The sequence below is a fragment of the Siphateles boraxobius genome, unplaced genomic scaffold (genome assembly GCF_051911475.1).
Source record: "Siphateles boraxobius isolate OS27281-9 unplaced genomic scaffold, OSU_SipBor_1 25, whole genome shotgun sequence".
Classification (NCBI taxonomy): domain Eukaryota; kingdom Metazoa; phylum Chordata; class Actinopteri; order Cypriniformes; family Leuciscidae; genus Siphateles; species Siphateles boraxobius.
Genome location: NW_027508866.1, coordinates 21,055,526 through 21,083,013, shown reverse-complemented (window position 1 = coordinate 21,083,013; position 27,488 = coordinate 21,055,526). Strand labels below are relative to the sequence as shown.

General features: G+C 36.9%; 1 protein-coding gene across 4 annotated transcripts in view; it reads right to left on the bottom strand.

Moving 5' to 3' along the window:
* The window catches only part of sardh (sarcosine dehydrogenase), a 60,879-nt gene that overhangs the window by 6,342 nt on the left and 27,049 nt on the right, over positions 1-27,488 (bottom strand). For all 4 annotated transcript variants that reach the window (XM_077243120.1, XM_077243119.1, XM_077243118.1 and 1 more), the window contains exons 10-19: positions 25,332-25,422; positions 22,099-22,240; positions 15,163-15,246; positions 14,792-14,905; positions 14,538-14,676; positions 14,234-14,347; positions 13,924-14,071; positions 7,040-7,133; positions 3,929-4,091; positions 1,011-1,179 (exon numbers count right to left, since the gene is read on the bottom strand). In XM_077243120.1, the coding sequence (XP_077099235.1) occupies positions 1,011-1,179; positions 3,929-4,091; positions 7,040-7,133; positions 13,924-14,071; positions 14,234-14,347; positions 14,538-14,676; positions 14,792-14,905; positions 15,163-15,246; positions 22,099-22,240; positions 25,332-25,422 (1,258 nt within the window). The remainder of the gene's footprint in view (positions 1-1,010; positions 1,180-3,928; positions 4,092-7,039; positions 7,134-13,923; positions 14,072-14,233; positions 14,348-14,537; positions 14,677-14,791; positions 14,906-15,162; positions 15,247-22,098; positions 22,241-25,331; positions 25,423-27,488) is intronic.

Below are 27,488 nucleotides of genomic sequence, written 5' to 3'. Positions count from 1 at the left end.
CTACTGCTGATTAGCTCTCTCTTCTCCTCCCCCATCATGATCGGACACGCCCCTACTGCTGATTAGCTCTCTCCTACCCTCCCCCATCATGATCGGACACGCCCCTACTTCTGATTAGCTCTCTCTTCTCCTCCCCCATCATGATCGGACACGCCCCTACTGCTGATTAGCTCTCTCTTCTCCTCCCCCATCATGATCGGACACGCCCCTACTGCTGATTAGCTCTCTCTTCTCCTCCCCCATGATGATCGGACACGCCCCTACTGCTGATTAGTTCTCTCTTCTCCTCCCCCATCATGATCGGACACGCCCCCTACTGCTGATTAGTTCTCTCTTCTCCTCCCCCATGATGATCGGACACGCCCCTACTGCTGATTAGTTCTCTCTTCTCCTCCCCCATCATGATCGGACACGCCCCTACTGCTGATTAGCTCTCTCTTCTCCTCCCCCATCATGATCGGACACGCCCCTACTGCTGATTAGCTCTCTCTTCTCCCCCATTCATGTTCGGACACGCCCCCTACTGCTGATTGGCTCTCTTCCCCTCCCCATCATAATCGGACACGCCCCTACTGCTGATTAGCTCTCTCTTCTCCTCCCCCATCATGATCGGACACGCCCCCTTCTGCTGATTGGCTCTCTTTCCCTCCCCATCATGTTTGGACACGTACCCTATTGCTGATTGGCTCTCTTCCCCCTCCCCATCATGATCGGACACGCCCCCTACTGCTGATTGGCTCTCTCTCTTCCCCTCCCCCATCATGATCGGACACGCCCCTACTGCTGATTGGCTCTCTCTTCCCCTCCCCCATCATAATCGGACACACCCCTACTCCTGATTGGCTCTCTCTTTCCCCTCCCCCATCATGATTGGACATGCCCCCTACTGCTGATTGGCTACTAGTGTGTTGTGTTGGTCGGTCCAATACATTTTCTACAGCAGTTCTCAGAAATTGTGTACTGCACCTTTACACTCCTGTTAATTTACCATGTTAATATTCAACACTCACTCATCAACTGTGAAACAGACTATTCGTCTGCGCAGACCCTCAGCCTTTTGGGCCTCCAACGCATTCCGACCCAGGAAGGGAATGGAGGTCTTCATCTTACAGGTAAACGCAAGTCCCGCTTCCAGTGGAGTGTCATCAGGACGCAGATCTGCATGCCAATGCCTGTAACCTGATAGAGACAGACAGTTAATTCAAAATCATTTCAATAATAATAAAACGATTCTTATGTTCTTAGAAAATTGAATCTTTGTATTCATGTTGGTTTCATATTATATTATATAGTTTGATTTATTAATTACTACTAATTACTTAATTAAAAAACGTTTTGAACAGAATGACTTCCCTCATGTACACTACCGCTCAAAAGTTTGGGGTCGGTACTATTTTTGTTGTTATTGATTAAGAAATTTATACTTTTATTCAGCAAAGACACTTTAAATTGATCAAGGTGACAAAAACGATTTCTTGGATTCTGCTTGAATCCAATAATGCATCACAGTTTACACAAAAAAGAAAAACATTGATGGCATTTATTTGATTTCCAACATTGATAATAATAATACATGTTTCTTGAGAATCAAATCATCATATAAGAATGATTTGTGAAGGATCATGTGACACTGAAGACTGGAGTAATAAAGCTGAAAACTCTGCTTTACCATCACAGGAATAAATTACATTTGATCATATATTACAATAGAAAACAGTTATTTTAAATTGTAATAATAATAATGAACAGTAATACTATTTTAAATATTTTAAAAAAAATCTTATCGACCCCAAACTTTCGAACGATAATGTAGGCTATAAAACAATAACTTTTTCTATGGACATTTTTTAATATCAATATTTTTCAACAAATCTTTTTCTTTTTATGAAATAATAATTTAATAATTTTGATTTTTATCAAATGTATATATAATTTTATTAAAATTTTATAGAGGTCCTTCTCAAAAAATTAGCATATTGTGACGAAGTTCATTATTTTCCATAATGTAATGATAAAAATGAAACTTTCATATATTTTAGATTCATTGCACACCAACTGAAATATTTCAGGTCTTTTATTGTTTTAATACTGATGAATATGGCATACAGCTCATGAAAACCCAAAATTCCTTTCTCAAAAAATTAGCATATCATGAAAAGGGTCTCTAAACGAGCTATTAACCTAATCATCTGAATCAACTAATTAACTCTAAACACCTGCAAAAGATTCCTGAGGCTTTTGAAAACTCCCAGCCTGTTTCATTACTCAAAACCGCAATCATGGGTAAGACTGCCGACCTGACTGCTGTCCAGAAGGCCATCATTGACACCCTCAAGCAAGAGGTCTGGAACCAAGGTCTGGAATCGGTCCTTCTCCACAATCTTCCTCAGTGTCCGGTCACCTCTTCTCGTTGTGCAGCGTTTTTTGCCACACTTTTTCCTTCCCACAGACTTCCCACTGAGGTGCCTTGATACAGCACTCTGGGAACAGCCTATTTGTTCAGAAATTTCTTTCTGTGTCTTACCCTCTTGCTTGAGGGTGTCAATGATGGCCTTCTGGACAGCAGTCAGGTCGGCAGTCTTACCCATGATTGCGGTTTTGAGTAATGAAACAGGCTGGGAGTTTTTAAAAGTCTCAGGAATCTTTTGCAGGTGTTTAGAGTTAATTAGTTGATTCAGATGATTAGGTTAATAGCTCGTTTAGAGACCCTTTTCATGATATGCTAATTTTTATAGATAGGAATTTGGGTTTTCATGAGCTGTATGCCAAAATCATCAGTATTAAAATAATAAAAGACCTGAAATATTTCAGTTGGTGTGCAATGAATCTAAAATATATGAAAGTTTAATTTTTATCATTACATTATGGAAAATAATGAACTTTATCACAATATGCTAATTTTTTGAGAAGGACCTGTATATATATATATATATATATATATATATATATATATATATATATATATATATATATATATATATATATATATAAATTTAATTCAGAATTTGAAAACATGTTTATCATAAAAAGTGCATTCATGCCATTGTCTGTATGAATTGCATTTTTAGATATTTTTAAATTATATAGCTCTAAAGAGCATCACGTCATTGAACCAAATACAAAAAACATCAAAAACCCTATCCATAATTACTAGCACGCTGATGCTTTCATATAAACAGAGATGGAATTATTTCTTCATCATACTTAGTCATGAACTCAGGTAGAGTATGAATACACAGTCTATTAGGTATATGACCTACATAGTGAACAAACAGTGAGCTGAGTTGAGTCTCAAGAGTGCAGTGGAAGTGCTGAAGTGTACAGCTCCAGTAATGAGTTTTTATTGTGTCCAGCTGTCTACTTTTACCTTTAATTCCAGGAAGAGCTAAATGCATAAGGGACACCTACCAACCTACAGTACATCTGAACTGTTTTCTCCACCTGACCTCCAGCAGCATGTGTGCTTTTACTGCTGCTGGTGCAAGAGAACTGCTGCGGTTCAGTTTAAAGCTGTATTGAAAGCAGCACTAAGAATGAATTATATATGTGGCTCTATTGGAGAGCTATACAATGATGTTTTATGCTTGCAGTGTGAATCAAAAATGCATCTACAGAACTCTAAACGATCAATGGAGATCTGTTGAGAGAAACTCTTAGTGGCTCAAACAGTGTTCATCAACAGAATCCCAGAGTAAATCAATCTTGACACACTAAAAGCAAAGTTTTACTACGCCACCTGGAGAAACACATCTCATAATGCATGAGGGATTGTGAAAACATCTTTTACCACTGAACTAGATTTTCAGAAGAAAAAGTAAGGGATCGTGTTTTGGATGGTTGCTAGGCATTTGCTTACTGGCCCAAGTCAAAAGAATTTTGATAGTAATACCAATTACAGTGATAGTAATAGTAATGACACAAACCATACCTTTCTCAATGCTCAGGGAGTCAATGGCCCTGTATCCAGCATTACAGATGCCGTATTTGCCACCGACGGCCATGATGGAGTGGTAGACGGGGAGACAGGACTCTTTCGGGATATGAAGCTCCCAGCCCATCTCACCCACGAACGACAGACGCATGGCCCTCACCTACACACACACGATGAAAAAGAAATGCAACTTTATAATACGTAAAAAAGAGATTCCTGGATATTGAGACAAGTTTTATGTATAAGGAATGGACTCGTTTTCAAAGTGGAATTTTTGAGCAAATCTATAAAAAGATAAAATAATTTTAACTCAAGTATTTAATGTCCATAAATTTTTTTATTTTCTAAGTAGTCATGCAATAACCGGGATAACGTAAGTGTCAGGTGGTCATTATCAAAAAAAAAAAAAAAAAAGTGATAAAGGGTGTTAAAACCAAGACAGATGAGACTAAAATGAAACAAAACTAGAAAACAGTGTAAGCATAATATATCTGAAGTATAATAGTATCTTCTATTATTCTATAATAATAATAATAATAATATGTCATGTTAAAATTTTATTACATTTTGGATACCTGAATAAACTGTTTCCATACGAACAAATTTTGGCTGCTTTTATTTGATCAAAAATACAATAACAATACAGTAAAAAACATTACAAAAGAAATTTCAAAAGAACAGCATTTGAAATTACAAATCTTTTGCGACAATGTAAATGTTGGATCAATTCAATGTGCCATTGCCGAATAAAAGTATTTCTTTCAAAACAAAATTCTACAGACCCCAAATTTTTGAACGGTAGTGTAATTTAAAGCAAATTTTAGTGTCGTAATTCCAGGTTAAATGATTATCATGGTATAAACATGTGACAAATGAGGTGAGCTCATGTTCTTCCTGGCGTATCTGTCCAGCCTCGACAGAAAGCTCAACTGTTCATTAAACTGAGCTGAATACAGAACACACATTAACACCCAACCAGGGATCAGGATACAGTACCAACAGCGCTAAACAGTCACTTAGATAATAGGCTGGCCGCTCTCCAGAACCTGCAGCAGTAACAGACGCACCCGAGTGTGTTTGCAGTGATCGGAGAAAGCGGTTCATTGTGCCAGGCCTGAGGGGCTGGAAGAGCTGAGATCATGTGAAGGACACCATTATCAGCCAGAAACAAGCACTGCGTTCACAACTGTAACCTGCAGGGAGATACAGTGAAGCATTTCTGGAGTCGAATTCAAGACACTGTTAGATTGGTACACTGTTACCCACAATCCACTAGTTTTAGCCTTAGACAACCCATATGCAGACTGTTCACGGACCGCCTCATGCATATTCAGCCAAAAGCTGGCTAGAAATTGGTGGTCACAATCTGATTGGCTGGCTTTATGCAATTTATGTGAAACTGCACAGGTTTTTATCAGTTCGGCAGGAACACAGTTGGTATTTTTCCCAGCAGCCCTTCCAGGAAGAACTAGCCAATGGATTTGCTATATGCAATGTTCATGGCATCATATATTTGAGAGAGTTTAGTTTGAAACGATCAGTAGTTGGAATTTTTCTGATTTATCTGATTTATGATTTGCCCACCTCTAAATGTCACAAAAACTGCATTCGGGGTCAATTATATGATATTTTTTAATCAATACTTTTATTCAGCAAGGAAACATTAAATTGATCAAAAGTGATTTAAATATTTCTAATAAATGCTGTTCTTTTGAACTTTCTATTCATCAATCATAAAAAATATTCAGGAGCACAACTGAACATTTTAATGATATCTTGGAGATGCAATAATCTTTTGACAAATTTAGAAAAAAAATATTCTAAATGAATTTAAAAAAAAATCAACATATTTATTCAAGATTCAATTTGATAATAGAAAACAATCAATTAATTAGCAAATATTACATTTACCACTTACTATTACAAAACAAAAATTATGAAAAATCGTATATTTATCTGCGATTATAAAATAAGTAAAAATGCATAATCATATTTTTGAACAAATCTTTTAAATGAACAAATGATTCTTGTTTGATTTTATGTTCACTGAAGGTTGTACTCATGGTTGTAAAAGCTCTTGTGTTTTGTTCAACGGGCCGCTGATGGAGGACAGCACCTGGCCAGGGGCCCCTAGGTTATTTGAGTCGGGGCCCCTGCTGTAAGCCTTTGGTTATAAAGGATATAAATCTAATGTAACGTCTAATGTATGCATAAATAAATCTATAATGGTGCTTGATTCTATAAACTACATAAACTATAAACTATTTGGCTACTGTATTGTTATGTATGACCATGTTCTGAGGTGAGTGGGAGAAAGAGTGTGATTGGGTGAGGTGAGGTGAGCAGAGATAAAAGTGCATGACATCAGCCAATGGAGTTGTGTGTCTATATTAGAATCACAAGAGTGGAAGTAGACCATATTAGGGCTGTCAGGCGATTAGAGTTTTTAATATAATTAATTACATGATGTGCCGATTAATTAATTGCAAATTAACTACACATCAATTTTGGCTGAGCAATTACCCACCAAAAATAATTTTAAGTCATTATTTTAAGTCACTAACAAAAAAAAACATTTATACTGCGATTAGAATTGCATAAATATGGCATGAGATGAATGGGTCTTAAATGGATATTAAAGGGATAGTTCACCTAAAAATGTTAATTCTGTTATCATTTACTCACCCTCATGTCGTTTCAAACCTGTTTGACTTACTTTCTTCTGTGGACAATAAAAGAAGATAATAGAGAAATGTCTCAGTATTTTTTCGTTCATACAATAAAAGTTAAAGGTAACGAAAACAGTTTGGTTACCAACGTTCTTCAAAATGTCTTCTTTTATGTTCCGCAATAGAAAGGAAGTCATACAGGTTTGAAACGACATGAGTGTGAGAGACTACGCAGTGAGTTGTGTGATATATAAGAGGACTGTGGGTCTGAGGTGGGGCATGTACGGTAAATGCATTAAATCATTATAACACGTTATTTTTTCCATTACTAATTAATTAAATGAATGTGCAAGAACCACTAATTAGAGCATGAGCAAATGTGTGTGACTGAGCTGGAACTGCACAAAGATGGAGGACAGGTAGAAAGAGGGAGCGTTACCTTGTGTCCAGCAGCGTTCACTATCTTGTGTGTGGAGAAGGGAAAAGCGTCATTACTGAGGTCGGAGTCCAACACTTCCTGCAGGAGCTCACGGCTGTCAACACACAAATCAAACGCTTTACTCTGCCGTCACAGTCATACAACCGTACCAACAAAATCAATACTTCATAAATCAGTATCAACTTTACACGAGTTTTAAAAAGTTATTGAAATGAACCAGAGGAAAGGTCATCATGAAAGACATTTTCGTGATAACTTACATTCTACCACTCTTTCTCACTTTCATAATTATTGAATAGTTTTAATTAAAAAAATGTTAATAACATTTAATTTAATTTTAAAATGAATTAATATCATATACACTCGAAATGTTATGAATGAAAGTAGAATAAACACAGCGCCCCCCCATATATAGTAATATATATTATAAATATATATAAAATATATAATTATATGGCCATTTACTTGTAAGAAAAGTACACTTTTTTTTAAGCAAAACATTTCACCAGAGGCTTGTTAGGTTTAAAATAATAGAACTTTAATTTAATATAAAATAATATTTTAAAGTAATTTTTTACATTATTAAAAAAAACTGTTTAATTAGTGAAATAAATACATTGAATACAGAATAAATAAAGTGGCACTTAAGCCAGACTTAAAACGTATTAAATGTCATTGCATTATATATATATATATATATATATATATATATATATATATATATATATATATATATATATATAAAATAAAAAAACAGATGGCATTTACTGTAGAGAAAAGAAAACCTTACACAAAAGGCAAAAAAGTTGAAAAGTGTTGAATACTAAAGTGTATATGAAACGCAGCAAATTAACATAAGAGTCGTGGTTATTTTTTTATATATTCTTTATGGAGCGCATGAAAATGTCCCTATGTGTCAACATTATACTGTCTCCATTTCATCAGGTCAGCCATCAGTCTCTCTCCCGTTTACTCTCTCCATCAGTGTTTCTTTCTATTTCCAACCCGCGGCCCTCGTCTGACCTGCTCTTTTCCTGCGAGAGAGAGAGAGTGTGTGTGTGTGTGTGTGTGTGTGTGTGTGTGTGTGGGTGCGATGGACTTGTTCTCGCTGCATCATTTGGGGTGACAGGAACAGCTTGGCCTGTTTTGCATTAGCATGTGTGTTAACAAAAGCAGAAGGAGGCCTGACGGATGTTTGCTCAAGTGCAAGAGTGTGTGTTTGGCTTCATGCTACATGTATCTCACAGTACAGTTCTATTCCAGCAACAGCCAAAAAGAAGAAAATGATATCTGTGGAGGATGAAGGTGGATTGCCATGTATTCGAAGGACTGCATCGTGTGTGTGTGTGTGTTTGTGTGTTTAAGGAAAGTCTCCTTCCCTCCACCCACTCAAACATCACTCTGTTCACTGAAGCACAAAGGCCAACAACCACTCTAATTATACAGTGTGTGTGTGTGTGTGTGTGTGTGTGTGTGTGTGTGTGTGTGTGTGTGTGTGTGTGTGTGTGTGTGTGTGTGTGTGTGTGTGTGTGTGTGTGTGTGTGTGTGTGTGTGAGTGAGAGAATCTAATTAGGCGCTCTGCCTCTTTAGCAGTGTCAGTTAAGCAAGGATCAGATATAGTCTTAATGAAATCACTTTTCACCACAGAGCACAAACGATGAGAAATGAAGCGAGGCACTCAGCCAAAACGCTCGGAGAATCTTGACGTGCATAAATTGTACAACTCTATATTTGAGTGAAATGTTACATGAAGAAATCAACATTTAACTAGAGAATATAACAGTTTTAAATATATTCTAGTCTACATACTTGAGAATAGTATGTATGTTTACACACATTATATATTCAAATACATATTTCTATTTCAAATAAATGCTGTTCTTTTGAACTTTACATTCATCAAAGAATCATGAGAATTTTTTTTTTAGCATTGATAATAATAAATGTATCTTGAGCATCAAATCATAACATCAGACTGATTTCTAAAGGATCATGTGACACTGAAGACTCGAGTAATGATTCCGAAAATTCAGCTTTGATCAAAGGAATAAATTACATTTAATATATTCAAATAGAAAATAGTTATTTTAATAAATAATATAACATTTCACAACATTACTGTTTTTATTGTATTTTTGATCAAATAACTCAGTCTTGGGGAGACTTCTTTAAAAAAAAAACATTACAAATGATACATAATTGAATTTATATATGACTTTCTTTCTTTTTTGGAACAAAAAGATAAATTTTGTTAAATTTTCAGGCTGCTCTCTTCCATACAATAAAAGTAGGTGTGCAATAAAACAGAGGCTGTCAAGCTCCAAAAATAAAAGTAATCCATGTGGCTTGTGCACTATATTCCAAGTGTTCTTAGGACAGACAATAGTTTTATGTGAGGAACAGACTAAAATTAAAGTTGTCTTAAAAAAACTTGGGCACCATTCACTTTCACGGTTTAACAGCTTGGACATTCTGTTATAAATAACCGCTTTTGTGTCCCAGAGAAGACAGTCCAGAATGACAGACATAAGGCCGAATAAATGTCATGAATTCTAATTTTCATGTTCATTAAAATGTTCTTTGTATAAAAGAACACAATCTGCTTGCTTTGGCTAAAAATGTCCTATTATAACATGCATCTGCTGATTCCATCTCCAGACTTCATTGAAAATCATCACCCTTCGGTCAAGCTCACAGGGGTTTGGAAGCATGTCTCTAGATGACACACTTCAATATAAGCACACTGTCGCTTGCTCTGCTAACACTGCATAAATCTCACTCCCGTCCTGACAGGTTTCCATATGACACAAGGTTAATTTCAATATGCACACAACAGCCTTTCAGACAGTATGTGGCTCAGAACATCTTTACCGTCACCCCCAAATGTCTAGATATTCACAAACAACGAGATTTACACTAACAAGTTCCTTGAATCAACATCCTTTGTTGTTCCTGGAACCAGTTATATTTGGATAAAACACATTTTGAGGGAGGTAGTTTTCAACACAGCAAAAATATTGAGAAGGTCTCTCATGAGGACAAGGCTAGCTATAAAATCACACTAGAACATCATTACTCAGAGACGTTTCCTCAGCTGTATCTGCACATGGGTCGTGTCTCATTCCACTTACTGGTTCCCTATGACATGAATCTGTATATTCAACCACTACCACGTGACTTGATGAACAAAATGTAAATTAAAAAAGAAAAAACTTTTTTGAGTTCGATCAACAGCACTTGTGGCATAATGTTGATTACCACAAAAATTATTTGGACCCTTTCTTATCAAAAAAATATCTGGATCCAGTGAGGCATTTACAATGGAAGTGACCATAAATAAAATGGATTACACTGGAAACCACTCAAAATTTGGGGGTTAAAAAAAAGAAAACTTTTATTCAGCAAGGACAGCAAGTGAAGACCTCCAAATAAACACTGTTCTTTTGAACTTTCTATTCATCAAACTATCCTGAAAAAAATATATCAAGGTTACCATAAACTGTTTTCCACATTGATAATAATAAGAACCATTATAGTGAGTACCAATAATAATTTAAAGTAATTAACCATCAAATCATCATATTAGAATGAGTTGTTAAGGATCATGTGACACTGAAGACTGGAGTAATGATGCTGAAAATTCAGCTTTGATCACTGGAATAAATTACATTTTAGCATACATTAAAAAAAGAAAACAGTTATTTTAAAATGTATTAATAAAATATAAGTTATTTCATACAATTAGAAGCTTCAAAATTCTACTGCTTTACTTTCTCACTGAAAATGCCTCACCATAAACTTGATTTTTATTGCTTCTTTTTTAAAATGATTTTTATTATGGCACAAATGGTGCCAAAGAGCTTAACTTGCATTAAACCCAGAATATTCCTCTAAGATGACATAACATTTTCAGTAAGTGAACGAAGTCAGCAGTTGATTCACAGAGGATTTTATGGCACCCTGTGTGAAAATCTCTAGTGCGCGAATATTTCGGTGCAATGGAAAGATGAACAAGGGAGCAGACTGAGAACCCATGGAGTTCACAACGGGACTGAGAGCAGCTCCTGTTCATTAGAAACACTGCTGTTCTCATTAGATGTGACAGAACCACTGCCCTCTCCTAAGCCATGAGTAGAACAGTGAAGGAAAGGAGGATGAAGAGGGAGATTTCACAAAGCTGCTAACTCTTTCATCTAGCTTTCATCTGGACACGAGGAAAAGGACTGAAGGACACAGGCGAAGGGCACACTCTTTTGATGAGCAAAGCAGAAGTGCTTTAAAGGGCTCACATAATGAAACATCTCATTTCCCTTGATCTTTTGAAACAGAACCGTTCCAGAACTTCTTTCAGAACTCGGAGTCAAAAAAGATCCTTTACGATACGAAGCAGCAAAAATCCACTCGTTCTGAGCGACTGTCTACATAAAAGACAAAATAAAAGTCCATCTCATGCTTTTAAGAGGATCAGGCACTGGAAAACAGTTATGCATTTCATCAGAATATACACAGCTACTTTTGAATGACCATCAATGCAGAAAGTGTTTTTGGTTTGTTTTTTTGCCCAGAAGAATGGTGTGGTTACAGCATCTACCAGCAGGGCTTAACTTCCAACGCTAACTAGCCAAATCTTGACCCCTTGTTTGCTGTCGATTTCCAATGTAAAATATGCATTAAAAGGACAATTAAACAAAAATGTCCCACATGGTCATAGGGAGGGTGGAAAAATAGAAAAATTATGAATAAATTACAAACATATTTGTGATCCAAAGAAAAATTCGATTCATTTAAGTGGACTTGACTTGGGTTAAAAATTATGTTTAAAAAAGTACAATTTGAACAGACAAAACAAACAAATGAAATCCAACAAAGAAAGAACATTTCACCACAATTAATTTGACCTAAATCATGGCTTAATTATTTTAGGTCACATCAATAATATGTGACAGTTATACTGTTCATTTAAATGTAATTTAATTTATGCAGTTTAAGCAAACCCCCTGAGAACATATTAATTATTCTTTCCTGTATCTCTTCATCTTAACTTATTACACCTCTGAGACACACTTTATATTGAATGACTGACTGTTGTATAATATTTGACTTATGAATTATGGTTGGGGGAAGTCACACTTGGCTCCTTCACAGTTAAAAATAACCAAGATAGGAAATTAGTGGGAAATGTGAAAAAATACGAAAACTTACAGAATCTTTTAGTGGTACAAACTAAAAATCAGCCATTGTATAGTCATTGTCATAGTCACGCTATTTCACACACACACATACATATATATATATATATATATGTGTGTGTGTGTGTGTGTGTGTGAAATAGCGTGACTATAACACAGAGCAAGTTTTTTCAAATGTGTGAAATAAAATCAATAATTCAGCCACAAACGTAGAGACGATTAATTTTTTATTGAATTTTGATGTTATGTGTAACAAAATACCCTCCTCTGTGTTCAGGTTTGACTGTAGTAAAACGAATGCAAAAACCGACTTCAAATCAACATTTGAAAAAATAAATCTAACCCTTGAAAAAAAAATCTAAACAAAAAACAAAAAATCTAAACCGTGACAAAAAGCAGTCTTTGAGTAATAAGTAAAGTCAGTATAAGTCGAATAAGTAAAAATCCAAATCCACAACTTAATAAAATTATGTATTTATATACGTCTAAAAACCACTAGAGAATTTATAAGACACTTTACATAGAACTATATAGGCATCTAGTGGTTACACAATGGCATTACACAAGTTTTTATTTAAAAAAATACATATATTAGACTTTTTTTTTTCAATGGGGAAAAATAGCTAATAATTTTTTTTAATAAATATTGCATAGTATCATAAAATCCCCTCAAAATTCTAAATAATAATCAAAAATATTATTGAACAAAAATATATTACATTAATTTACTGTTGGAGGGGGGCGGGAGTTACATTTCAAGGCTTTGTACACTTTTGACCGCGAAGGAGCCAAGTGTGACCACTAAACGAAGGGTAAACATAAAAGTAAACAGTTGGGTTATACATTTCTTTCTCATTTTATTATTCAATTACTGAAGCATTTCTGTTAAATGTTAAATATACCTGTATATCAGAAAGATTATTTAATTTCTTTATTCTATTGTATATTGTCATATTATTATTTGCTTTTGTTCTTATTAAAATAGCTAAAATAACTTTATCGTGATATATATTGTTATAGTGGAAAAAAAACTCTCTAATCTTGAAATAAGATTTTGTTCATATCGCCCACCACTTCAGTAGCATACAGTAACAAAGTAAAATAGTCTATTTTAAGTTTTTAATCAGTACTTTCCAATATTGATCAAATATTCATAATCAACATTTATCCCACATTGACCACCATCTTGGATACATTTTCTCCCTGAACTTCTTGCAAAGCATTCTGGGATTACATTCTCCATGATCAGGGCTTAATGGGCATTCACACAAAGGACGATAACTATCAAGTTTTAATAATTGTTTTAATTCTACGAGACAAGCGAAATCCACACCACAACTACTGTATAATGATAACGCTAGACAGGAACGATAACGTTGGAATCATTTTTAGAACGATTTTTTTCCAGCTGACGAATGAAAAAAACATTTGACAGCCAATCAAAATCCATGTGACTTTAGAGAGCTCGAGCATTTAAAGCGGCAGATGACAAAACAGCAGTGTGCACTAATAAAAAAAAGAACATTATCATGTGTTTGGGTATGGATGCTAATATAGTTATAGCTATTGTTCTTGGTTTAAAACAGCCCTTTAGAATTTGGCCAAAAGAAGGAAAATACAGTATACTCAATTCAACAACTCAGATTTTGAACAGTCATTGTATAAGTGTGTATGTGTGTGTGTGCTTGTGCCAACCTCTTGGGTCCCTGTATGCTGAGCATGCCCATGTCCTCAGTGTGGTCTATTAGTGTGCAGCAGAAACCCTGATCCTGCAGCGCTGACTGGATGTGGCTCCAGTTGTGCTGCGCCACACCACCTCCAATGGCCAGGTAGTATGCATCACCTTCAGGACACACACACACACACAGACACACACACCCCCACGATGTGAATTTAAACTCATGACTTCCTCCTAACATGCTGATGAGATGCTCGCAACGTCCTGTTTCAATGCCTTACACATCAGTTCTGTGACCCTGAACAGAATGAATCATGTGTGTTGTACCATTAGATTGGGGTGTCAGTGGGAGGTGGGCGGGGCTTGGCTCCAAACGACTAACAGTGAGGTCAGACTCAACTCCGCCCCTCTTGTTTAACATGCAGGTGTAGACTGTGGAGCCTGAAACACACAATCAGTCAAAATAATAACACTTCAGAAAGGTTTACCACCGAAAGTATGTGGTCAGAAAGAACAATGTTAACGACTAGATATTATATGTGAAGAATAGAAAAAAAGAGTGAAAATAGATACGCTCAGTGTGGATGGATGGGAGACTGAATTGGCAGACAGAGATCACAGAGATTCTCACCTGGAGCTTTGTTGACATCAGCTGTAAACAGCCAATCAGCAGCCTTCTTTGCATCCGGCCCAGTCAAGTAAAACTTACCAAAGTAAGACATATCAAACACAGCTACAGCATTCCTACAGGTCAGACACTCATCCCGAATCTGGGACCAAACAAAAAAAGAAAAAGAAAAAGAAAAATTATATATATAAAAAAGATTAAACATATACTGGAACTGGAAACAAACACTCTCACAAACATCTACAGATGTTGCTCACCACATCATGATGTGGAGGGAAGTCAAAAGTGTACTCTTTGCCAAGTATCTGGCTGTATTTGTTCACTTCGTTCTTGGGGACGTCATAGGCTCCGTAGTAATCATAATCTAGAACCTGAGGAAAGACCATTGCAAACACCAATTTAGTAGACAAATCAATCAACCGTCAACACACGATTTCTGTCCTATACTGAGGTAATGGTGCATATGTCTGTGTGAGTCTGTGTGGGCGTGCGTGTGAGTGTGAGTGTGTGTGCGTGTGAGTGTGTATGTGTGCGAGTATGTGCGTGCGTGAGTGTGTGTGTGCGTGTATGTGTGTCTATCTTTGTGTGTGTGTGTGTGTGTGTGTGTGTATATGTGCTGAAAACTCACTTGAGCAGGTCCATCTTGGTTGAACCATCCAGGCCTCTCCCAGCCGTGTCTCTCTTGAAACACACAGCCCTGTTCCTGTAGCACCTGTTAAATAACACAACCATCAAACATAAAATATTTTGGTTTCCAGTGAAGGATCCAGCATGTTGTAGGCAGTGGCTAAAGACAGCAAAGAATCGTAAATATGGAGAGAACACCGCGACGGAAAAAATTAAAAACCCCTGTGTTTTTGTAGTCAACATTTCAAACTGGATGACAACGAACACAGTGTTTTGGCCCAAAAGGAGGGGAAACAATTGTGAGTAAACCGTTGTTCTGTCAGTTCCACCCAACTTCCCAAAGCAAAATGCCATTGCGTACAAGTAAGAAAGCTGCTACCATAGTATGTTTACCATAACGCTGTTTAAAAGTAGAGAAAAGTACGATGCAATTTTCAGTGATAAACCTACTCTTACAACACTGTATTGTTAATAACCCTTTGTCGATCCGACTCTCCGTGGGAGGGAATACAAAACAACGGAGGTACATCTGTAGTTCTCATGAAAGCCCTGGAGCTCTCAAAACTCGGATGAAGCAAAACACGAATGACAAGTAAACGTGAATTTCTCCGTCCTAGCACCAAGAAAGGGTAATCATTTTTCAATTACAGACACTATAGACACTGTGACAATACAAAACAAGTTTAAAAATCTGCAAACTTACATTATTATTATTATTATCTTTATTAAAGTCCGTAGTTTTGCCTCTTTGTCGCCATCTCTGTTCGAATTCTGCAATTGCAGTTATTCGCGGAATTATCAACTTTTCGTGGGTTGTGCCTCGGCACGGCACGGCACAGCGCGGATGAATCCAATGTTTTGAGGAGAATGTGCGGCTGGCAGTCACCACGCCGGTGTCGATACTGGCATTCACAATCACAGATTCTACTTTTTGGAAGTATGACCAACATAAGAATTTTCACCGGAAAATTTCATCTGAACAAGTAATATCCACTTTTGTTCTGACCAATTAAGGAGAAAAAAGCATTGCAGTAAATCGCGCTGATTAAATCTAACAATCGCTTATGTCACGTCAAACCGTGCAAATTATACTTTGTTCTCAAATTGTTAATGTTAACAACATCAGAATTGCATGACTACATTTAATGCCCTTCCGATATTATCCTTGTTTTCGCATGGGCGCGGTTGCAGTTGCTCTTTTTTTCTGTAGCCACTCCGAAGTCTTTTGCATTTTACCACGGGTGAATCTCCAGTTGTCACTGGTGATTTTCGTTTTAACCTTTCTGGATCCGCCATCAAATTGATAAGTTTAATTATATCAAGTGCTGTGAGAAAAGGCTATAAATCTCCACCTCCAACATCCCTACACGCAATATAGCCTACTAGCCGAGACATATGTGTACAGATGTGACGTAATGACGCAAAGACATGCTCGAATTTCCCGCGTAAATCCACCAGTACCACTGGAATTAAAATCATTATTACAAGCTTACCGTTTGAATCGAGCTAATGCAAGCGGATAGTTTTGAACACTGGCTGGTTATATACTTGCTCAAACATTTATTTTGAATAATTTTTAACCCAAAAAAGTTACGGACTGCAGCTTTAACTAACTGTTTTGTGATCCAAGTCAAATTGGTTTAATTGCTTAAAACACTACTCAACTAGTCACAATTTGGGGTATCATTCATATCTGTAGCACAAATAGAGCAGGATAAGTTATGCATAGGTTTGGGGTCCCTAACCATGTAGTTAATAGTAATAGTGATGCATGTCTCATCAAACACCCCTAATCAACACAGATTTTGAGCAGAAATGTCAGTTTAGGCAGAATAAAGAGTTAGATGTGGCATCCCTCCCTCATGCTTTTGTTTTCCACCGCTCGAAAAAGCCTATCACGATTTCTCCAGCTATTCTTGAGATCTAAAACAAAAAGAAGGAATTGGTCCACCCTCCTCCCGGCCCCCCACACAGCACCAGATTCACACTTTCCATCTCCCAGGCCAGAGAAACACTGGTTGCTAGGCAATTTGCCTTCTTTCTCCAGGGTTTTTGAAGTCCATACATTATTCTCCTGGAGTAAAGTATGAGCTGACAAGCTTTCCAAGCTTATGAGTCACGCACAGCAGCTTGTCTTATCCAGCATGAAACGCTATTATTTATTGTTTTTTGATAATGATAATGCTAGTGTTCTTTAACGGGCCCTGGCTAAAAATACTGTTCGAATTAATTAATTCAGCCACTGTTCCCATGCCAATGAGCCACCAGTATACATGCTCGGCCATGCTGTTACTTAACAGAGGAATTTAAAGAAGTATATGGTAAAATAGGTGTTGATCGAAATTTAGAAGAAATGGAAAGCAGAGGTTTCTAGTGGTAATAACAATCATGACAAGCATCTGCATGCAGTCAAGGTTTGCAAAATTGATTTCTTGAGCATTTACAATCATGTGGTGTCAGTGATAGAAAGCTTGTGAATTTAAGGGATGGTTCATCCAAAAATCATTTATTCAAACTTATGTTGGTCAAAAAGGTCCAAATCACCATAAAAGTCATTTTTAAAAGACTTTAAAAAGACATGTCAAGTCTCCTTTTCACAAATGGATTAAAACTAGGGATGTACGATATTGGGAAAGACTGAGATACCGGTCAAAAGCTTGGAAACATTACTATTTTTAATGTTTTTGAAAGAAGTCTCTTATGCTCATCAACCATGCATTTGTTTGATCAAAAATACAGAAAAAAATGTAATATTGTGAAATATTATTATAACTTAAAATAATTGTTTTCTATATATACACTTTAAAATATCATTTATTTCTGTGATGCAAATCAGATTTTTTTAGAACCATTACTCCAGTCTTCAGTGTCACATGATTCTTCAGAAATCATTCTGATATGTTGATTTATTATCAGTGTTGGAAACAGTTGTGCTGCTTAATATTTTTTTTTATAAACTGTGATACTTCTTTTGTCACAATATACTCTACCTCTCACCGTTTGGGGTCAGTAATTTTTGTCTTTCTTTTTGTTGAACGACATTAATACTTTTATTCAGCAAAGAGGTGTTAACTTGATAAAAAAGAAGGTGATAGAAAAGATTTATATTGTTAGAAAAGATTTCTATCAATGAATCCTAAAAAAAATATCACAGGTTCCAAAAAAAATATTAAGCCGCACAACTGTTTCCAGCATTGCTAATAAATCATCATATTAGAATGATTTCTGAAGGCTGACACTGAAGACTGGAGTAATGATGCTGAAAATTCATTTTTGATCACATAAATAAATTACATTATTAAGTATATTAAAATAGAAAATCATTATTTTATATTGTAATATTTCACAATATTACTTTTTTTCTGTTTTTTTCGATCAGATAAATGCAGACTTGATGAACACTTCTTTCAAAAGCATTAAAAATAGTAATTTTCCAAACTTTTGACCAGTACTATGTATATGTACAGGTCCTTCTCAAAAAATTTGCATATTGTGATAAAGTTCATTATTTTCAATAATGTAATGATAAAAATTAAACTTTCATATATTTTAGATTCATTGCACACCAACTGAAATATTTCAGGTCTTTTATTGTTTTAATACTGATGATTTTGGCATACAGCTCATGAAAAACCCAAAATTCTCAAAATAAATTAGCATATTTCATCAGACCAATAAAATAAGTGTTTTTAATACAAAAAAAGTCAACCTTCAAATAATTATGTTCAGTTATGCACCCAATAGTCAATACTTGGTCGGGAATCCTTTTGCAGAAATGACTGCTTCAATGCGGCGTGGCATGGAGGCAATCAGCTTGTGGCACTGCTGAGGTGTTATGGAGGCCCAGGATGCTTCGATAGCGGCCTTAAGCTCATCCAGAGTGTTGGGTCTTGCGTCTCTCAACTTTCTCTTCACAATATCCCACAGATTCTCTATGGGGTTCAGGTCAGGAGAGTTGGAGGCCAATTGAGCACAGTAATACCATGGTCAGTAAACCATTTATCAGTGGTTTTGGCACTGTGAGCAGGTGCCAGGTCGTGCTGAAAAATGAAATCTTCATCTCCATAAAGCTTTTCAGCAGATGGAAGCATGAAGTGCTCCAAAATCTCCTGATAGCTAGCAGCATTGACCCTGCCCTTGATAAAACACAGTGGACAAACACCAGCAGCTGACATGGCACCCCAGACCATCACTGACTGTGGGTACTTGACACTGGCTTCAGGCACTTTGGCATTTCCTTCTCCCCAGTCTTCCTCCAGACTCTGGCACCTTGATTTCCGAATGACATGCAAAATTTGCTTTCATCCGAGAAAAAAGTACTTTGGACCACTGAGCAACAGTCCAGTGCTGCTTCTCTGTAGCCCAGGTCAGGCGCTTCTGCCGCTGTTTCTGGTTCAAAAGTGGCTTGACCTGGGGAATGCGGCACCTGTAGCCCATTTCCTGCACACGCCTGTGCACGGTGGCTCTGGATGTTTCTACTCCAGACTCAGTCCACTGCTTCCGCAGGTCCCCCAAGGTCTGGAATCGGTCCTTCTCCACAATCTTCCTCAGGGTCCGGTCACCTCTTCTCGTTGTGCAGCGTTTTTTGCCACACTTTTTCCTTCCCACAGACTTCCCACTGAGGTGCCTTGATACAGCACTCTGGGAACAGCCTATTTGTTCAGAAATTTCTTTCAGTGTCTTACCCTCTTGCTTGAGGGTGTCAATGATGGCCTTCTGGACAGCAGTCAGGTCGGCAGTCCTACCCATGATTGCGGTTTTGAGTAATGAAACAGGCTGGGAGTTTTTAAAAGCCTCAGGTATCTTTTGCAGGTGTTTAGAGTTAATTAGTTGATTCAGATGATTAGGTTAATAGCACGTTTAGAGACCCTTTTCATGATATGCTAATTTTTTGATATAGGAATTTTGGGTTTTCATGAGCTGTATGACAAAATCATCAGTATTAAAACAATAAAAGACTTGAAATATTTCAGTTGTTGTGCAATGAATATAAAATATATGATAGTTTAAATTTTATCATTAAATTATGGAAAATAATGCACTTGATCACAATATGCTAATTTTTTTAAAAGGACCTGTATATACATACATTTTGTTTCTTTTTTTACTATGATGTATATTTCAACATGAAAAAAATACTTAGAATACTTAAATAGCTAAATTTGGAAAAACTAATAGGGTTAATTTACCCAAAAATTCAATGTGTCCATTGACAGAAAGGTAGTAAAAATATTAAAGTAATCCATGTGACTCATTTGCATATAATCCATATGCAGTCATTTAACCTAAATGTTATAAAGTGGCACGAGGGCTTGCTTTGCGCAAAAAACAATTTACCACTTTATGTACAAAATATAAATCTCAAATGCAGTTCATGAGGGCACTAAAACGCATGCTTGTTGTTTTGAGAAAGAGCAGACGTTGTTGTGTGAACATGCGTTACTATGTTTTTATTGCGCAAACAAAGCACTCGCGTCGCTTTATAAAATTGAGGTTAAACCACTGGAGTCAGATGGATTACTTTAATAATGTATTTCCTACTGTTCTGGACCTTGAATGTGGTAGTTGCGTAGCTCTGGAGGGACAGAAAGCTCTCGGAGTTCATTAAAAAGATCTTCATTTGTGTTCTGAAGATGAATGAAAGTCTTACGGGTTTACAACGACATGAGGGTGAGTAATTATTGACGGAATTTTCAATTTCGGGTGAACTATCCTTAAACATTCTAGAATGAATAGGTGGTTTTATAGCACAATGTTAAATTATTATACTACTTAATTTCTTCATTTTCAAATGATAAACCATTGAGATTTAATTTTGGCAGTTTGCCAGTTTCAGAGTGAAGTGTGGCACTGTGTTCACATATGCAGCTCATGATCAAAATTGTGCATATATTTACTTATATTTCACAACCTTTACAATTAGTGATTGCATTAAGCCATATTGCATTATCGATTATATATCAATGTACTACAAACCCAATAAAAACCTACATTATATGGAAAAGAACAGCCTTTACATTCTTCAAAATAGCATCTTGTGTGTTCTACAGAAAAAAAGTCATACAGGTTTGTAACGAAATGAGAGTGAGTAAATGATGACAGAACTCACATTTTCTGGTGAACATTTCCTCTAACACACAAAATAATGTTCAACATTTTTACATATTGATATAAATGAAGGTTGAAAAGTTAACTTTTGAGATTAGATGAAAGGCAGGTGTCTTTTTAACCAAGTTATCAGTATCACATCCCTTTGCTAGCACTTAGCTGGATTAAGATTCCCAAGCCGGAAAGAGATGAAATATTCAAGAGAAATGTCTAATTTATAGTCATCTTAGAGAGGCTCAGTGGTCTAAATGAACGCAGAGTGTTATTATTGCTAGCTATCTATATTTCAGCAGGCTATTATTCACTAGGATGAAGCCTTCTTGTGCGGCTTCACGCCTGGAGCCTAGCCAGAACAAAGTGGTATTTTTGGAAACACTTAAACATCATCTTTTTAGCAGTAGCTTAGCAACAAGTCTTTTGAGCAGCCCCACAGATGCTGGCAGCAAAACGCTGGCTAATAGATTCACACATAACACTTTTGGCTAGCTAAGTGAAAGCTAAGTTGCCAAGTTGTGAAATTTCTCAAGTTAAATAATGATTTACACTTAAAGGATGACGTTTTGATGTAATTAACGCAACTTGTTCTCGGATCAGGCTTGTGGAATTCAAAATGACAGGAAGACGGATGTGAAAGCAGGACACTGAGACAGAAAGAGCAAAGAGGAAAGAAAAAGAAGGAGTATTCATTTCACATTAGTACGGTTGAGAACCACTTGTCTAATGCACATGCCTGTACAGGAAATTATATATGATTATTTTGGACCGTAAAAGAAGCCACTTGAGTCAGTGGTTGATAAGAGGATAAAGAGATGGAAGAGAAGAGCAGAACCTGGTGGAAGGGATCTTTCCTCATGTTGCGGCTGGCCAAAGGTTCATCGAAGGGAAAAACTACCGAATAGTTTTTGGCGTATGACTCATGACTTCGCTCTCGGATCCAGCGGTTGTTTTCGGTCAAGGAATGGTGGAACCGCCTGAGATACAGACAAAGGGAGATGAAATTAAAAATGGAGACACGCATATAGTGCACAGACACACACACAGTCATTTTAAGGGCAGTTTCAATCGCAAAATCCTAGCAGTGCATTGAAATGTTAGCTCCCTTAAAAGTACCACAATGCACTGTGAAAACCAGAGAGCATCGATGCTCACTATGTTCCCTTAATGGAAGTTCTGAAGCATGAAACATAAATCACCAACGCACTACACAAAGACACGTAATAGATGTTTTTTTTAAAATACAAATCATTATTTAATTATATTTCAGCATACTCTTACATCACTAGACAGGTAATGAACAATCTAGCTAACATTTATAATGTATTTACGACTGAAGTTTTGCACATATATGTAACAGGCAAAGTATTTATCATAACATATATTTAAAATACCATTAAAAAAAATAAGTTAGAAAGATATCAGTTCTGCTGTTTTTCATTAATACCAGTAGTGACGATGTACAATGAGGACTTATAGGGTCTTACTGATACTTATTTCAATCATGACAACTCTTGAAATAGTTTTAGTTATGTTAATGAAAATGTCAATGTTAATGGATTTGTCTTGGCAGACTAGATCTGCTACGCTGCTGCTGACCTGCAGAGCAAGTATGGACTTGTTACTGCTAACAGATACACTGCTGTGAGCATGTAAGATATGCTGCTGGTGCTCCTGCTGCATGAATAGACATACATAAATCCTGTAGCAGATCTAGGCAGGTGGAGCTGGGGGAGGTGAAGGATTACATAGTAAATCTGCCTACTAGCCTACAGCTAACAGTGAACCAGACAATTTAAATGTTGAGCAAGCAATCTCATTGGCTGCAGGAACAGCAGAGGCCAATCAGCTTGAGCCATGCGGTAATGATTTGATTGTTTGGAGACCTATCAACCTAAGTCCTGTAGGGTATGGACCAATCAGACACATACTATTTATTCATTATATACAAAGGTTTATGAAACTCCTCACACAGCCCAAATGAACAAACACAAGTGAAAGAAACAGTGTCATGTTACAGGGCATGATAAGGAGATTTTACGACCTCCGAGGAATGTGGCCACATACTCAAGAGAGAGACTATGAAACAGAAACCCTCTTTAAAACAGACTTTGCTGCGTTAATCATAGACTAACTGATCTATAAATGAACATGCATAAAACTGTGAAAGAAACAGTGTAAATGGTTTACTGTCTCGTGTACTATTAGGTATATATTATGGTATGTATCCTGGTATACAACCAACTAACGATCAATGTAACCTCACCTGTATAATGCCTCCTACCTAAATAATCCTCATTTAATGACTCACACTTTGATGTACATCACCTTCTTCTAGAATGCAGTGTGGATGTGTTATAGCTATTTTAGCATTAATGAAGGTATAATCATATTATGGGACAAAGATCCGTAAATCAACTAAGAGCCACTTTCCCTCTCAGACATGTCCCCTTTCTGATTGGTCGAGTTCAACCCTTAGGGGAGGATCTTCTCCAGGCCTTATTAGAGACAGTCCACATGTGACCTCCCTCTCTTAGTTCTTTCATCCAGCCGGAACACTGTTCTGGTGTTACTGGGGAACCCCCTTCCCCCTCCACGGGGGCCCCAGGGCCCAGCAGGCCTCGATTCCAACCAGATATGGGCTCAGGCAGGAGAGAGATGACTCTCTCACAAAGAACCAAGGACAATCTCAAGAGTTTAGGAACAAAGACTCCAACCAACAACGACTCCAATCACCCATCCTTCCGACTTCCTCACTTCTCCTGGGTGCTCGGCGTGGCCTCAACAGAGTCCCAGGCCTTCACCAAACCAGTCATGCGTTCCTGGAGAAAGAGAACGCTCAACCAACTTCCACTTGACACTGCCGTAACCATCAAAGACTCCAATTTTCAACAACTTCAAGAATTGTTCCCATTACAAATGCAAGTATTCAATTCAATGAAATGTGAAAATGAAATTCTGATGGTTCTTCTCATAGACCCTCTTCCGGTTTCCAATTTCATCCTATCACTAACCTATTTATGTATTCATGTGTGTATGTTGTTTAGTTTATTTATATTCATATAAATATCTATATTTAGTTAATAAAACTTGTACATAATATGTATTTGGTTCTGTTTTGTTTGCAATACAAGTCACTTTACGATCACGGTTTTTGCTACTGGCTCAAAGTACTGTACAGGCGAAGAAATAATTATTCTTCGGTGGCCATGGAAGATACCCTTTTCTTAGAATAAAATAATAATCAAAAGAGTTCGTTGGAAGAACTGATTAATTGATTGTAATATTAATTCAGCCACATCAAGTTAATCCAATTAACTGACCCAAATATTTATAATTAATAATAACAAGATATTATTGATTATTAATATTTCCAAAAAGCTGAGTTCCTTACAGTCCTCTAGAGCTTCATGACTGAACTTGATATTTAGTAGAAAGCATCATCTTCATCATGTTTAGTTTGGTTAACAATTCTTGAATGTCTGAATTCTTCCACTAGTGTGGACGCCCTTAAAGCTTCTCTATGGCTGACTACAGCTGGTTTATAAGTGATTCTCATTACAAGTTTGGCAAGATAGTTGGCGCAAATTGTGTTCACAAATCCACGTTATAATTGATCCAAACTCAGAGCATATGAGCTCAGCTCACATGTAAATTAGCACATGTAAATGAAACGTAGCCTTTGCAATATGATAATTGCACTAAGTCATAACTCTTCTTCAGTTTTAATTTGTTTAAATGTGTTAAATGTAGTCTGAATTGTGAACTAACGACTCTTGTGGAAAAGTGAAAACTCTTGTGAAAAAGATTCACAAATCATCAGTTTGGTTTAAGTCATGAGTTATTGCTTTCAATCATCTAACAATTGTTCTGAATAGTTCTTGACTAACTGAACAATAGGTAAATTATTAACGAAATTCGAAATTCATGTTCGTATTAATGTAATGTATGACTCAAAATGTTGAAGCTCCCAATGGGTCTCCCATTGGCCGGGCAAACACATACCCCCGCCTCAAACACAGTACATAAAGTAGAACACACATGAGCACTTGCTCACACTAAACGTACCTGATATCGTATCCGTACATGTCTTTCTCGGGACGCCCATGAATGATCCAGTGAGCCAGCTCTTTGCCGCATCCTCCCCCCAACATCATACCTGCAAATCAAATCACAGAGCATATGTCAATCATCATCCCACTACATCCATTATCCTGACTGATTCGATCAGTCAAACTTGTGTACGACCCTAAGCAACAAACCGCACCGTTTAACAAAGTACCTCTCTAGAAACATTCTGACAGAGAGTTGCCAATCAATTCACCATGAACGTTACCCGGAAGAGTTGTGCTGTCAGACTGAATCAATCTTCACGAGCTCAGACAAGAGAAGAATAATGAACAGAGGTAGAGGAATACCAAGGAGAAATGAAGGACATTGTGAAGTAAGAGACACATAAAAGGGGCGTGAAACGAATGGGCGAAAGGATCTTGGAGTGTAAGAGCCGTACTTAGAGCCCGTGGTGTCTCTAAAGGACTTCTGCTTCATTAGCTGGCTGATAACTTCATTAACATTAGCCAGCAACCGCAGAGTCGCTGAGTAATGGCCACCTTGAGTTCCATGTCGTGTCACCGCTTTATCTCTAACACACTCTGTGTCCCTCACGCCAGACAAAGTATTTCTAGAGCTTTCATGACAAAGCAGAGAGACACTAGGCGGTCTAACCAAGAACTCTCTAATAAAGAGGTGTCTTAGGTGCCAATCATACAGAACATGCTTTTGCGTTAAACAAATGAGATGCAAAAGAATGAAAAGAAACACAAGGTTTAGAAACATGCTTTGAACCATGATTTTATTGTGTTGATACATCACACATTTTATTGAAAAGCCCAAACTGAGCCAAAATATGCAATTTGATGCAGTTGCTGATGTTCATTAGGGGGGTAAATCTGACGTTTTGTCACAATACGATATTGATTCTCTTAGCCAGCATTACGACTTTTGTTACTTCCACAAAATATTCTGTGATTCTATTAGATTCAGGGGTATGCCAATCAATATATATCTTTATTATGTCCCTATTTCACACAACCAGTTACATTTTCATTAACTCACAAATGCGTCCAAAATATATAACATGAACATTTCTCTGAAATTTTTCATCCTGTATTCCAATTGGGAAATCCATGACAAAACAATACCTATTATGCAAAATTCACTTTTATATTGGTTTTGAACACATTTATTGGTCAGCAGTGTGCGTACAGAGCCACCCTATTGTAGTAAAAATCCAACCATTCAGTTTGTTATTTTCCACATAAATCTGAAACAGTGTCTCAAAATGAGCCGTTCAGGAATGTGCTCCAGTGTGACGTCACATTGCAACAGGCTCCGCCCACGACTGCTGACAGAATCTGCCCTATTAGCATAGCTCCTCCCCTAAGTGAGCTGAACACAGTCTGCCATGTTTAGCATTTAACAGCAGCATTCAAGAAATGTATTCTTATATAAGCATCTAAAGTTAATTCAATCAAGAGCAGTGAGTGATTACCTGTTTTTCTTTTGTTGTTTGATTCATATTAACAGCATACAGCAGTAGGCACTGTATATTGCGTTGCTGTCACTTTAATACACAGATCTATTAAACACAAACACGTGCTTCTTTACTTGCTGTTTAGGATAACAGACATAACGGAGTATGTTAACTTTGTGTGTTTTTGACTAAACCTTGTGTGTATTTGACAGTTTAAGCGCAAGACGTGAAAAAAAAATAGGTTTAATACTCACGGAACCCGCAATCTCACATCCAGCTTTCTATGTGCGTGCTTCGGATGTGTGCGGAAAACCATAAGCAGAATTTTAGAATAATATGGCCTTAAAATGCATGCAAATAAAAAACTTCCATGACGACGAAGAGCGTGGCCGTGATAGAGGTGATAATCAAAACCAAACAGATGTTTTGGTTTTTGGCAGAGTATCCAAGGCACGAGCTGCTTCTGGAAAACGAAGCGGGGAGCAACAGCTCATTTGCATTTAAAGATACATGCACAAAAACAGCTTGTTTTTCCTTCCACTCAAAAATGGCCATTTACAACATGGTATAATAAATGATCTGTGGGGTATTTTGAGCTGAAATTTCACATATACATTCTGGGGACAACTAAGACTAATATTACATCTTGTAAAAGGGGGCATAATAGGTCTCCTTTAAATAATATCAAAATC